The 14,622-nt window shown below is 31.1% G+C and overlaps 1 protein-coding gene across 2 annotated transcripts in view; it reads right to left on the bottom strand.

Annotated features, from left to right (window-relative positions):
• LOC125068714 (G-protein coupled receptor moody-like) overlaps positions 1–14,622 on the bottom strand; it is a 54,864-nt gene that overhangs the window by 16,367 nt on the left and 23,875 nt on the right. For both annotated transcript variants that reach the window (XM_047678004.1, XM_047678005.1), the window contains exon 2: positions 5,077–5,156. In XM_047678004.1, the coding sequence (XP_047533960.1) occupies positions 5,077–5,147 (71 nt within the window). In that variant the 5' untranslated portion in view covers positions 5,148–5,156. The remainder of the gene's footprint in view (positions 1–5,076; positions 5,157–14,622) is intronic.

Raw genomic sequence — 14,622 nt, 5'->3', positions numbered from 1 at the left:
AAAGTCTGCAACTACGATTAGGGTTCTTAAAGATCATATCAGTAATTTTGGTGTTTCTACTCGTCTAATCACAGATAAAGGTACAAGCTTTACAAGTAGCGTCTTTAAGGACTTTACAAACAAATTTAGCATCAAACATATCATTAATGCAGTGGCAACTCCGCGAGCGAATGGTCAAGTGGAGAGGTTCAACAGAACCATTCTAAATGCTCTCTCCACTTTAAATCACGGCAAAGACGAAAGGTCGTGGGACGAGAATATTCTAGACATTCAGTTGGGACTAAATACTACAACACATAAAACAACTCAAAAAACACCATCGGAGTTACTTTTTGGTTTCAACATTAAATGTAGAAGCGAAGGGATACTAAGCGCTGTTTTAAATGACACTATTAATGTATCTTCTGAGGAGGAATTGGTGCGAAATAGGGAGGAAGCAAGAGAAAAGATAATAGAAAAGCAAAGCAAGGACAAAGAAAAATATGATAGCCATAGAAAAGCTCCAAAACAATATTCCGAAGGTGATCTAGTTAGAGTAGAGCGACAGGTACCTCATGATGGCCAGTCGCAAAAATTGGTTGTTAAGTACCAAGGTCCGTACCGTATCATAAAAGTTCTTCCTAACGATAGGTATGTCATTGAGGACACTCCGTTATCGCGTAAAAATAATCGCCGCTATGAAGCGGTAGTTGCAGTAGACAAAATACAGCCGTGGCTACATTTTACTAGAGACTTAGATAGTAGTTCCGAAGAAAATGATTCTGATAATAATGAATAATTAAAATGATATAATTATAATAACTGTAAATAATAATAAAGATTGAAATAATAATAATTACCTTATAAAGTACTTTTAATACACACTTATTTTACATGATTATTGATTGATGTTTTGTTTATGGTAATAAGTATTATATAAAAATATTCATAGAACAATTTAATACATGTAATGTAATTTTTTTTACATAATTCTAAGTATACGCATAAATAAATAGTTATTCAAACTTTATTCAAAGTTAATTTATTGTTATGAAATCAATTAATATATTCATAAAAAGATAAAATGTAGTAAAACGAATATTTACATGTTAAAATAACTACATATTAGTAAATTTTATGTAACAAAAGGGAACTAAAAAAAAAAAAAAAATAATTTACCCCTCAACGCGAAGGGGCTCGCTAAGAACAGGAAGGCCGAGCTGTAAGCCTACCTATTTATATAGATAATATAGATATATATTTTTAAAGGATCATTAGGTAAATTGTGTATAATGTAAGCTAAATAATAAGTCATAATTATCTAATTATAGATTTTTATTGTGTAAAATAACACTTATTATTAATTTAAAATAATTACTAATAAATATATTTAAAATAGCAACACTAGACAAATAAACAAATGATAAAGGAGTATGATTGACAATGTGGGTAGTGGGAAGCAGATGGTTCTAGAAGTTATTTGGACGCGTCGAAATTGAAGCGAGACAAATAAAATTGTAAAAGTGTAAACCAGTGTGTTTCAATTATTAAAAGTTCTAGCTAAACTGGAAATGTGACTTCAATAAGTATTATATCTCACACGTTAAATTAATTTCATACATTTTTAGTAATTTTTTTTGTCTTTTTTTTCTTTCGTTCTCACATAATTTGTAATAAAAGCATTTTTGTATGATATAGGTTGGCGCACGAGCAAATGGGCAACCTGATGGTATGTGGTCAACACCGCCCATAGACAATGGCGCTGTATCAAATACATCCATTCTTAACGTCGCCAATGCGCCACCAACCTTGGGAACCAAGATGTTGTGTCCCTTGTGACTATAGTTACACTGGCTCACTCATCCTTCAAACCGGAACACAATAATACTATGTACTGCTGTCTGGCGGTAGAATACCCAGGTGGGCTTGCACAAAGCCCAAATAAACATCAGACTGTATCGTATCTTTATTGTAATTCACAAAACACAGTTAGTGCGTATTATACACACTAGTATTACGTAACTTATAAAAATCTTTGTGTCATTTCAAACTATTATAATGAAAATACATATTAAGGTTATATTAGTTGTTTAAATAAAAACGGCACTGTCGTTTCTTAACAAGACGAGCTATGGTTGTGACCTGGTATGCGTTCTTCCTACTCGTGAACGAAACGTTGTTCGAGGAAGAGCATATAATTCTTTCCGGTTCCCAGAATAATACATTTGATATATTTCATCCGGGGTATAAATTTTATCACTAGGACAAGTTTTAATCAAATCAAACTAGTGGATTCCATGTGATGCGTTGACGGACAGAAGAATATATCACGTAGACGTAGTATTTATGTGTTAGACTCTTCATGCCTGTAAATTGGCTCACTTATTAAAATCGGAACACGAAGTGTTGATATTTGACTATTGCATGACGATGGGCGGTATCTACCCATTCATTTAATTTTACCCACAGTCCGGTATACACAGAGCGTTGTCTTGGAATACTTTAATTTACTTTACTAATAAATGTTTTTTTACAGCCATGTTGAACCAAGCTCTAAGAGATCGCAAAAAATAAAAAAACCTGTCTTAAGCTACGAAGTTAAATTGTCGCCTATTTTTGAGCGAACTTTTTACATTTCTTTGAACGTTTTACTTGTTTATCGTTTTAATTTATGTCACCACATATATTGCTAAAAAAATATTGTATACTATTTATTTTTTATATAAGCCTTAGTCTTTTAAGAAAAAACGTTGTAGTATCAATTGCTATTGTGTGTTTCAACAGATTTTCTTTTATTTGAAACAAATTAGGAAATAGTAGAAAAAACATTGTTCAAAGCATGAAAATTCAATTTGAACTTTGACTGTTTGACATTTGGCGTAGTAATAGCTACTTATTTTAATATCGAGGTTATTTGAATTATAAATAAAAATGTCTTAACTTTGAGATGTATATATATTTTTTTTAACTAAAATAAGTCGTAATGGCTCTTTGTCATGACCTGTATATATATTTAGTTTTTAAATTTTTAATTTAAATAAAAAAGATTTTTGTTCTTTAAAATAATAAAATATTTTTTAGAATTCATTTAGAATGTAATAAAAAACGTGCATAAGTCTAGCAGGGTCGCAACAAAATGGTAATTCTAAATTAGGCAATCTACATGTTTTATGTTTGCACAAAGTAACATAGGATCTCTTTTAAACGATCGGATTGTTTTTTTTTTTATCATAACTCTTTTCTCTACACAGCGTTTTACGCGTCGGTGCCTTTTTTAAATGCTTTTTTGACATATTTGGTCATAAAGGTCATTTAATGGCTCTCTCTTTTTTTCCAAGAAAAACATTAACATTCTAAGTTTATAATAATATTTAATATAGGTGCTAATTTAGTTTTTTTTAACGTTAACACAAAGAGTGCTGCATCCGTAGTCCCACGTTAAATTATGTTAGGCTGCTCTGTGACGAATCCTTGAATTATAATCTACGCTAATAAGTAAGAATAGTTTTTTTTGCATTAATAAAGCGAAAAGTACCACTGAACATACATTACAATACATAAGACTAACAAAAATACCAGAAGACGCAACGCGTTTCGGAGAAGGTTGTAGTGTGTAATATCATATAAGTAACTGCGCTTCCTAGTTTTACCCGCTTTAAATCTATACTAATATTATAAACGCGAAAGTAACTTTGTCTGTTCCCTCAAAGTTAAACAGCTAAGCCGATTTAGATGAAATTTAGTATGAAGGTAGTTTGAGTACCGGGACATAGGTTACTTTTTTAATCACTCCTGGAGATGGTATGACTCCACTCCATCAGATGGTAAATGGTAGTGGAGTCCAAACGCGATGACGGCCAGTACAGTCAGGAAGAATGAACTGCACAAGCCATCATCACCATGCCAGCCCGCAAGTTGCCTCTTCACGCCTCGTTTGTGGAAACCCAGGTTATATGAGGAGGGGGGAGAACACTAATTTTTTGACGGAGCAATAAAGAACAACATTTTTTTTCGTACGTGATTGAAATGATGACATCGAGAACCAGCACGCTTAGACTTGTGAAGGTAATGGGAAGAAGAAATTTCTCGGAACACTCACCGTGATAGAGTTGATAGAAAGCGCTTAGCGCTGCTATCTATATAATTTAATAAAATTTAAAAAAAAATGTTCTGTCTACGTAGCCAGTGAGTTTCTTAGCGGCACTTCCAAGAAAAATCTACCTACTGAACCAGTGGTAAAAGTGCCAGTCGGAGCATAGTTGAATTTTTGACTAATAGATTGTTTATAGAATAAGACCTCTTGGTTTCGATTGAAAATAACTATAATTAATAAAGCAGATTTCATGAATAAGTAGGCCACGTGAAGTAAACATTTTGAAAATAGTACATTAAAATAAAACCTTTTATTAAATTAATGAATAATGAAATTCAATCCGATTGTCGGACATTGTGTAAACCAATTGTATGTATGTATGTCCCCAGCCTTAGTAGAATTAATTCAAGTAACCCAACCCTTACGTACTGCAGACCGGATGTCTTTTGTGCCTAGCTTTTATTGCTATTACATGAAAATACGCGGCATGAAGTGTCGGCGGTATTGTGAGTGCTTTTAATAAGAAACTAAAGGGTTTAAAACAAAGGTTTAAATGTACTGAATAATGAATACTACATTTAGTTGTAAATGTACTCACGTATGCGTGTACTTCATAGAAATAAACAACATATGACAAAATAATATTATATTAAAATGTAAAAGCGATTTTTAAGCATATCCCACACTGGTTTGTTTTGTAATGACAAAAAACTTTTAGATATAGAATGCCATTAAATACTACATTTTATATATGTAAGTACTTAATTACAAGAAGTCGTTTACATTTTTTTCGATAAGGCAACATTTAATAATATCTAAAATAAAATGAAAGCGCGTGCAATTTTTATATATAATGACCAAAGAAGACACAATTTAAAATGAGTTTTCGTATTTTACGAAATTTTTCATATATATTTTTGTAGATAATTTAACAAAATTCTTAGTATCGATATTAAAATACATATAATAGACAGATGTATATATATATATATATATATACTTACTTAGAGAGTTCGCTCTGTTGGACATTAGAAGTTATGTCATCTGTGAAATTAAGAAGATCTGCGTCGGCCATTTTGAATACCTAGAAAGAAAGAAAAAGATATTTTGTTATAATAATAAAACTAATCAAATGCATTATATTATGTAAATAAAACATAAAAAGAAAAATACCACTTAAAATAACATCTCTGCGAGAAGGATTGCTTAATATGCATAATAAAATCCAGCCACGATAGATTCAATTTAAAGTTTGAATAGTTTAATATCTAGCTCATTACTTTAATACAACTTTACATCTGTCGGTTACATCATCTGGGGTTACCAGGACAATTTATTGTAACCTCCACAATTAGGATCAAGAGTAAATTCAACTGAATTCTAGAGGTCTTATCTATAACTTGTTTTTACTCGTTTCGATATGCATGCATGATAATTATTTTATTTCTACGAATTAAATATTTTTAAAAATCGAACGCAATTCACTATTCAAATTGAGTTATTTTTTATCTGTAACGTTATAGAATACTTTTTTGGGTTTTATTTTTTACTTATGTTCATTTTATTATCCTATAATCCTAAACTAATTAAAGTAGATAGACAGAAGGAAAAAGATTTAATTTAATAATTTTCGACACTTCCATCGAATATTTTACCGAATTCGAATAATCGCTAAACCTGGCAAATATAGCCAATGTCGAAAAAAAATCATTGTGCCGAAACAATCAGTGAAAAAAGATTGTATTTTTATTATTAAAACATATCAAATAATATATTCAAATGATTATTATTCAACATAGTCATTGTTAAATAAATGTTATTTTTTTAGTTTCAAACGTCGTGGAAAAATAGTATATTCAGTAGGAAGATTATTGCCACTTAGATACTATTATAACTGGCCATTTTGCTTTTTATCAGTTTAGTTGCGCCTTGTTCTCGACAACAGGCGTGACAATTAGTTTGATGCCAAATATCCTTTCTATACGCTAAGACGATGACTCAAAATTTGACAGGATGCTCGAATAAGGAATAGACTACTGCATAACCTTATAATGTGTAATGTACGATGCCAGGATACGAAAACTTTGCCATAGGTGAATGGACTTTTAATAACCAATATGTGACTCTTATTTCTTTGTTGTTGGTAGGTACATAATAATTGTGTTTAGTTAATTTATCAATATAAATAAATTGGTGGAAAAGAGTAATAAGTAAACTTCTTGTAGGTACTTCTCAGTTAAATTTGAATTCCAAATCAGTGGCAACTTTAAATTTATCATTGCTCGTAAAAGGATCTAAGTATTTTTCTTCAATTAAAAGTCGATTATATTCTTATATTTTATTGTCAACAAAAACCCAACCATCCTGTCAAATCCTTCCAGCTTATTCTCCCGTTGCCATAGTTACGTAATTAAAGTAATTATGTGACTATGGCCATGAATTAGAAACTTATTAGTGTATATTTTACATAGTATAAAATTAATACGTGAGAATCTACTTGAATAAAGTATATTTCGTCACCATAAATCATACATAGAAATTACATGAAGCGTTATAAACAATCGTGAATCACGAATTTGCATTTTTATGAATAAGAAATTAAGTTAATTATAACATAAATTAATGACTTTGATCGCGAAAGTGCTATAACATTGAAATTATTATAACCGGATAAAATTATAAGCACATTTACCTTAATTTAATGTCGTTAAGACTGAATCGTTGCTATTATTTTTGATTATTATTACAATTATGATGTTATTAATCAGAAAATATTTTTCGGCAATTTTCATTAGGAAATTAGTTTTCTCTTCCATTTTTTTAGGGTGTAGAATGAGAATGAGAACATTTATAATTATTAATTGTAGTATGATTATTGATTGGCTAATAATAATTGCAATATTTATATATATATAACAGCCTGCAAATATACTAAAGATTCGGTAGGATCCTTTCTATTTGAGGAGAAGGTTTAGATTATACTTATTCCACCACGAGACTCTAGTGGATAAACATATGGCAAATTTTCATCCGACCCGTGCAAGTTAACTCACGACATTTTTCATGATCGCCGAGCACGGAATGAATAATAATCACAAATTAAGATTATAGAAATTGTGTAACTGGGAATCTTTGATAAATAATGTTCAATTATAAAAAATCAATCAATTTCTTATTACGAATGTGCTCGAATACAAGGTATATTAGAATGGTTTTACAATCATTACCATTCAATCCGTTAGCTCCCGTATCATGCCACTCCTTGCTTTGCCTCACTGAACCTATACAATCCTTCCGTGTCAATGACCACAGTATAATAAGGTTCAATTATCTAAATTGAAACTCACAGATTATACAATAGACAATCTGTAGGTTGACAAACAGCTACATGATCTAACGCTAGACCATCTATTGTGTAGTCCAGATTAAAGTAATGGGTGCGTTTGATTTAGATAGACAGAAATAAATCTTTGACCCATTTTAAAATTAGTGGAAAAAAAATCTAGTTCTCCCGACTTGAAGAATTGTTGCAAAAAATCTAGTTGAAATAAGAATTTTATTTTTTGAAAAAGACCCTGTGACCCGGTCGCATCTCCACCGGTTCTGATCTATATACACATAAAAATATTCAAAATCGATTCAGCTTTTCATGAGGAGTTCAGGGACATCTGATTGACAGGGGATTGCTTATGTACGCCTTAATTCGGAGTATTGCGAAAATGCTTATCTGAAATGCTCAATAGGTATGTATCTAAATTAACATTTTACATATTTAGTTTACTTTAGTTTTAGAAGACAAGAAAGGTCGTATTGCTTTAGGAAAAATATAAATTTTATAAACGTTAATCATCGTTTATTTTTAAATAAATATACACGCATAAAATGTCTAACTTTACTTTACTTTTTTTAATAATGTGATATAACACCGATACGGATAGCACGTCTGTAAATAAGGAAAAAATAAAAAGAAATCATAATACATAATTTCCCTCTGAATTTAGACGTCAACATTTCTCACGTTCTCTTATAGTACATTTGAATTGTTGGGCAATTTAATAAAAACAAATATAGAAGTTCAAGCATCAATCAACTTGTATCCAACTTCAATCGGGACATAACGTGGATGGTAACAGATGAACATGACGAAGTTGTAAATTGTTACAACAGTTGTTTTAACTACGGAACCCTACATATACTGGTCCTTGTGTGACCTATTTAGAATGAATGAGTTTACAGACCTGTTTCGTAATATGGATTGTCAGGGTTCACATGAGACTTTGATCCCCTTTAACAAATGAATTTTGTACTCCGAAATATATATCTAAATTATTTATTATTACTTTATTCTCCATAGCAATATCGGAATGCTGTGAACATAATTATTGAAGCCGGAAACCACAGTACGAATGCCTACATTAAAAATGTTTTATATTAAATATCGAAAAAGTAAAATATGATTGGCCTGACAAAAGCCGGAATTTCCATTTAATATTTTGTTTTAATTTCTGCGCTTCTTATTTACGAATTGTGTTCCAAATTTAAAATATTTTTAAATCTTAATTTATTATAAATAATATAAGTACAATATTTTATCTTAAAATCTATTTGAGTATATAAGAGAAGGCGTTAATTTATTTATATACAATTTATAAATAAGCAAAGTATAAAATGTTTATTTAAATACAACAATTTTGTTACTATGATATTATTAAATAACATAATGTTTCGTTTAGGTCGCCAGTCTAGCCAGACTAATTTCAACGCTATATGACAGTATGTATATCAGATGACCTCAAGACAGAATTTAAACGACGCTTAAGCATGTTCTATGTTTGGTTAGATTTATGTCTTATCTTGGTCGATATTAAAAAAATGTAGTTCATAGATTATATATCCATTTATATTATAAAACTAATTATCGGTTCAGAAATTCTGAGTAGCAGTCCGGAATCTGGAAGATAGCAGTGTTTACACTACCGTCCCTTGGAAAATATGCAAAGAGTGCGCAGCATTTTGCAGCATTCAGATCAAGTGCTTTACAATATATTTTAAATAATATATCGAAATTGTTAGATTTTTCTAATGGAAATAGACTGGATGCCAAAAATCTACTTCAAGACACACAAACTTGACTGTAGAAGTGTAGATAGATAAAGAATAGCCCCAAGAAAAAGTACAAGCACTCGTATTTATTTGTCTACAGATACAGTAATGTGGTTGTTGTGGCATTTATTTGCACGAACTAACTGACATGCGTACTTTATGCTATTCATTCTTTTCCTTTTTATGGTAAATTTTATATCAATATTTTTTTCAATTGTTGGTATTAAGGATTAAGGCCTAACAAAAATATGATTACATTAATTATTATGGCGACATTTTAAAGATAGTACGCAACACTGACACACAACACAACATAACACAACTCAATGTACTGAACGTCATATCTCGAACTTTACCTAACTAATCATCCATAACGCTAAACGACAAGTGTAAAGGTGAGGGATACATTTTTACTTCTATTTATTTAAAACTTTCAAACCTACTTCGTCCAAGTTAACAAGAAATCACAGTTTACTTATATTTATAAAGGCTAAAGTAAGTTTTATGTTTCTTTGTTTCGCTTCACGTCTACTAAATCAGCCATCATTTTTTCAAAACGCAAATAGCAGAACAGAAAAGGACAAGTGTAACATTTGATCCTGTATTTTCCTCAAATGTGGGCGGAAACTCCAAATTCATTTGACTATAATGTGATTTAAGTATTCAAATAATTGAGCACACATATTCTAAAGACTTATTTAGGTGTATGTGTAGGTAGGTGTTTGTCATAATACAATATTCCATATTTATAATAATAATAAATTCCAAGGTGACTTTCAAAAAGTCCTATGAAGATCTATCTAGGTACCATATTTGATGTATCAGGAGGTATGACTCATTTAATATTGAGAATATGTACTTTATGGATGGTCATCATTGCACATTAGTAGTGGTGACCATTTCCTAAACTAATTTCAGTCGACTTTTCTGCGTAAAAGAAACAAATATAACGATGTAAATTATTTTCTATTGATCTTCATGGAGATTTGTGATGCCACTTGGAGCAGAACAGACTATTTCCACACGAGTGAACAAGAAACAATCTAACGTCAAACGTTAAATGATAAAAATACGGCACAGTTTAAGCTAAAAATGAAAAAAAGTAATTGGAGCGATCCCACAGTTGTTTAAAGAACAATTAAAGGCACTTAACGCTACTTGTTGCTCAAGCTTGAGTCGGTTAAGAAATATTTAATGTTTTGGAAAAATCTACAAATGAAAACTTTTTACTAGAAACTCTTTTAAATTGCAGTGTTTATCTATTATTTACACGAGTAATAAAATTTAGGGAATAATCCCATTGTGTTTACTATTAATATAACGGCTTTATAATGAAAATATTTATGTGATACGGAAGTCCGTAAACTTTCAAAGCAAATAAAATTATTCATGTTTTAAGTATTTTGTATTGTACGAGTAAGGTACGTTACACAAAAGGTATTTATTGTTTTCGAAAAACAATACAAAATACAATACTCTGGATCCAGTTTAAATGTGGGACGTTGTACTCGGATAAGATTACCAAGGATGGATAAAAGGAATTCATTTTTAGATTTTCGACATATTTTTTTAGGTCAAATATCACAAGATTTATTACTATTAACTATTGTTTCATATACGTGAAATTAGGACGTTTTAATATACTTTTTCTTTGTACTTCAGATTCGTTTGAGCCGTCGATATACCAAGACATTGGAAGCATTCACAAAAAAGGTTATCAATCAAAGATATTGGTGTTTTTATCATTAGAAAGCGTAGATCTGTCTTAAGGATTAATTACTTGATTATACAAGACAGAAAATAAATCTGATTCGTTCATTCAGAGGCACTGAGGGTCACGCGAGAGTCGTTAGGAGATTCGGGTCCACTTGAGATAATGAAAACCTATGTGCCAGAACTTATATTTAGCCATTTAAGTGGAAAAGTTTTTTCTTGCCTCGTGTAACTGAAAGCTTTTTTTGTCAATTAAATATTCTAACAATTAACAGCAAGAACAGCAACGCAAGCGTCATATTTTCGATGTTGGTGGCGTATTGACTCTAATATAAGAGATGGTTAATATTTCTTAAATTGCCTATGTTCTTATAATATTTAACAACATTGGAGACCCATTTAGTCTGTTATGTATTCAAAATATACTGGTCTAATAACCTGGTATTGTAAGAAAAAAAATTGGATTAAACAAATAATTACGTTAGATGTCCTTTTAATTGGGGAAGGTTGTGAACAATATCAAAGATGACAGCAAGGCCATAAACATCGACTAATTTGGCAGAAAAAACTGTAGGATTTAATAATTCAAATATTAAAGAGAGTTTTTTTATGATAGAAGTAGGTGGACGGGCTTATGAGCCCCGATGGTAAGTGGTCACTACCATCTTCAATCATCAATATTAACCATTCCTCACATCACCAATGGGCCGCCAACGTTGGGAATTAAAATAAAATAAATAAAATAAAAATAAACTTTATTGACTTAAGGATTACATTACAAACAAGTTGCAAGGGCCCCTGTACTAGGTGCAAACCCGTATTACTGGGTGCCCCGCTGTTAAAGTTAATTAAGATGTTATGTTCCCTGTGCCTATAGTTTTTTTTTTTTTTATTTAATATACAACATCCACGCATTTTTTTACATTTTATTTTTATAAATTGTGGCGTTATTTTATATTTTTACTAAACATTAGCAAATCTTCGCTAGACTTCGAGCCATAGGTCTGTCCCTGAGATTCGTGGATGGTCATGACGCTTGACTTTTCACCTTTTCCGTATCCCTGGTCCATCAGGAGTTTCTTTTCCTCCTGCATATGGGCCAGATATAGGGTTTTGATTTGGTCGGATGATATGGTGGCGTCAGTGAATCTCTCCATTTTGAGAGAGTGGACGATGGGGCTTGCAGAGTAGATGTTACGGTAGACCTCGCTAATGGCATATGCGTCGTCCAGGGGGTTTCGGTGCGTACAGGATAACCTATGTGCCTATAGTTTCACTAGCTCACTCACCCTTCAAACCGGAACACAACAATACAGAGTAGCACTGTTTGGCGGTAGAATATCTGATTATTAGGTGGTACCTAATTTGACAGGTTTGCATAAAACCACCAAGGAAATTTATTTTGATTATTTAAATTCATAGATAGACATAGAATGTTACTGTTAAATTCAATATAATTATGTTTCGAGAATTAAGGTTATCAATAACGCAATGTTCGAAACAGTTTTAACAATTATTAAAAAAATACTTTACCAATTTATGTTCTTAAAATGGCTGTGATGTTTGTGACAATAGTTTTCACACCAAATTTCAAAATATAATGGAAGCATTCATAATGTATATTTTACTAAATCTCCGTTCTGACTTCGTAAGGGTAAAAAAAGTAAAATACATATTTATTTTTAATTCTTATGTTAAAAAAATATTCTAGAGCCCGATCGCACCGAATCTAATTTAAACTAATGACTGTGATAATAACACACAAAAATATACATCAAATTCGGTCCAGCAACTCAAGGTCAAGCAAGGTGATAGATAGACGATATCACAATAGCTGTGGGCTGAATCTTGTAAGGTCCAGCGCTGAACTTTGGGGAGTGGTAAAGTCTGGATGATGAATTCGAAATTACATCGTAGTTTTTTTTAGTTTTCAAACATTTAGTTTATCCGTTTGAGTACAAATTTTCTTTAAATAAGCGACCTAAATCGGAAATCGTGGCATCGCGTTCTCAGCACTGCATGTGATGAGAATTGTTGTCACCAGGGATTTGACATTGTTCTCATTTCCAAACCCGTCGAATTTAGGACAAGAACGAATAAGTATGATTAAAAAACGTATTTAAATATATTTGTACATTAACATTTAAATGTAATAATAGATTACAGATAAAAAACTAACAATTTTTTTTTTTTTTAAAAACTAGTGCTAGACTAAAAGTAAGTCAATATTTTATAGACTGTTATCTGATATGTTACTGAAAAGATCCGCCGATATGGCCCAGTGATTAGAACGCGTGCATCTTAACCGATGATTGCGGGTTCAAACCCAGGCAAGTACCACTGAATTATCATGGGCTTAATTTGTGTTTATAATTACATCTCATGCTCGGCGGTGAAGGAAAACATCTTAAGGAAACCTTCATGTGTTTAATTTCAACGAAATTCTCAGAGGCCTTAGCCCAGCAGTGGGTAATTTACAGGCTGTTAATGTAAATATTAATGTAATCACTGAAAACAAGAACCTAAATATCAAATTGCTTTTGTAATACCATACATGTAAACCATTTAATAATCGGCGCTTCGGTTTTGTGTTTTATAAGTGCAATATTTGGGAGACTTAGGTACCAAACCAGCAAGTCATTAGTGAACTATTAAACTAATTATTGAATGACCAGTTATTTGTGTTTACAATTATTTTTTCAACAAAAACTAAAATGCCAACTTTTTAATTTAATGAAAACCTTTCATGAAAAGAACAACATTTTTCAAATTGTTCATACGTTGACGTCACATCACTTTTCTTTTATAAAATACGAACAACATATTGGTTTTCTTTTTTAAATGCAACTACAAAGATGTATGAAAGGAATATTTATATCATTTATATTGGAATAAATTCATGCACTCCTGTAGCGTACAAGAAAACTATTTAAAGATCATATTTATTTCCAGAAACATGTAAGCAGAGGAAGTGGAGTGATTACAATGTTATGTTGAAGCAACCTTTGTACTTGACGCTGCGTTACTTGATACAAAGACAACACAACCTGCTAAGAAAATAAAATTATTTCTTATTTAATGACGGATTCCTTGCTAAAGATATTCAATGAAAAGGAATAGGTCTTTGACTGTATTATTTATCATAGGATTCAACTTGCAATGTGAAATTCCAATATTTATTTGAAACGTTTACAAAGTTAATGATTTGACAGAAAAATAATACTATTCGTCCCGACGTCACATGCGTAACATCAAAATTAATTATTTATAAATAATACTATAATACTAGCTCCCTGGGAGAGAAAAAGCGCCCGAGATAAGTCGGATTCAAAGCCCTACGATGACTATCTTCTCCACTTATTAGATGGGCTACAAGAATATTTTGACATAACAACCTCGCACAACTATTTTCAAGGGAGAGAAGACACTTCTTACCCTCTTGAGTTGCTTCCAGCCAAAGGACAGAATAAACTCTTTGATCCCTTATGATATTAACGCATAAAATGTTTACTGTGACAGATAATTTTTACAGATCTTAAGCATAACTTTGTTAACATAATAGTCTAAACCTAAAACAATATTCAATATATATAAATAAATTAATATACATAATATATCTCCCTTAAAACTATAATCTATGATATGAAAGTATTATACATAAATAATTCGGATTAGTATACTTCTCTTTGAATACGGAAGAAACAAACTCAATACATTTTTTTTTATAATCTTAG

Source organism: Vanessa atalanta, chromosome 14 (assembly GCF_905147765.1).
Source record: "Vanessa atalanta chromosome 14, ilVanAtal1.2, whole genome shotgun sequence".
NCBI lineage: Eukaryota > Metazoa > Arthropoda > Insecta > Lepidoptera > Nymphalidae > Vanessa > Vanessa atalanta.
The sequence above is the reverse complement of the archived record's forward strand: the minus strand, read 5'-3'. Positions and strand labels throughout refer to the sequence as shown.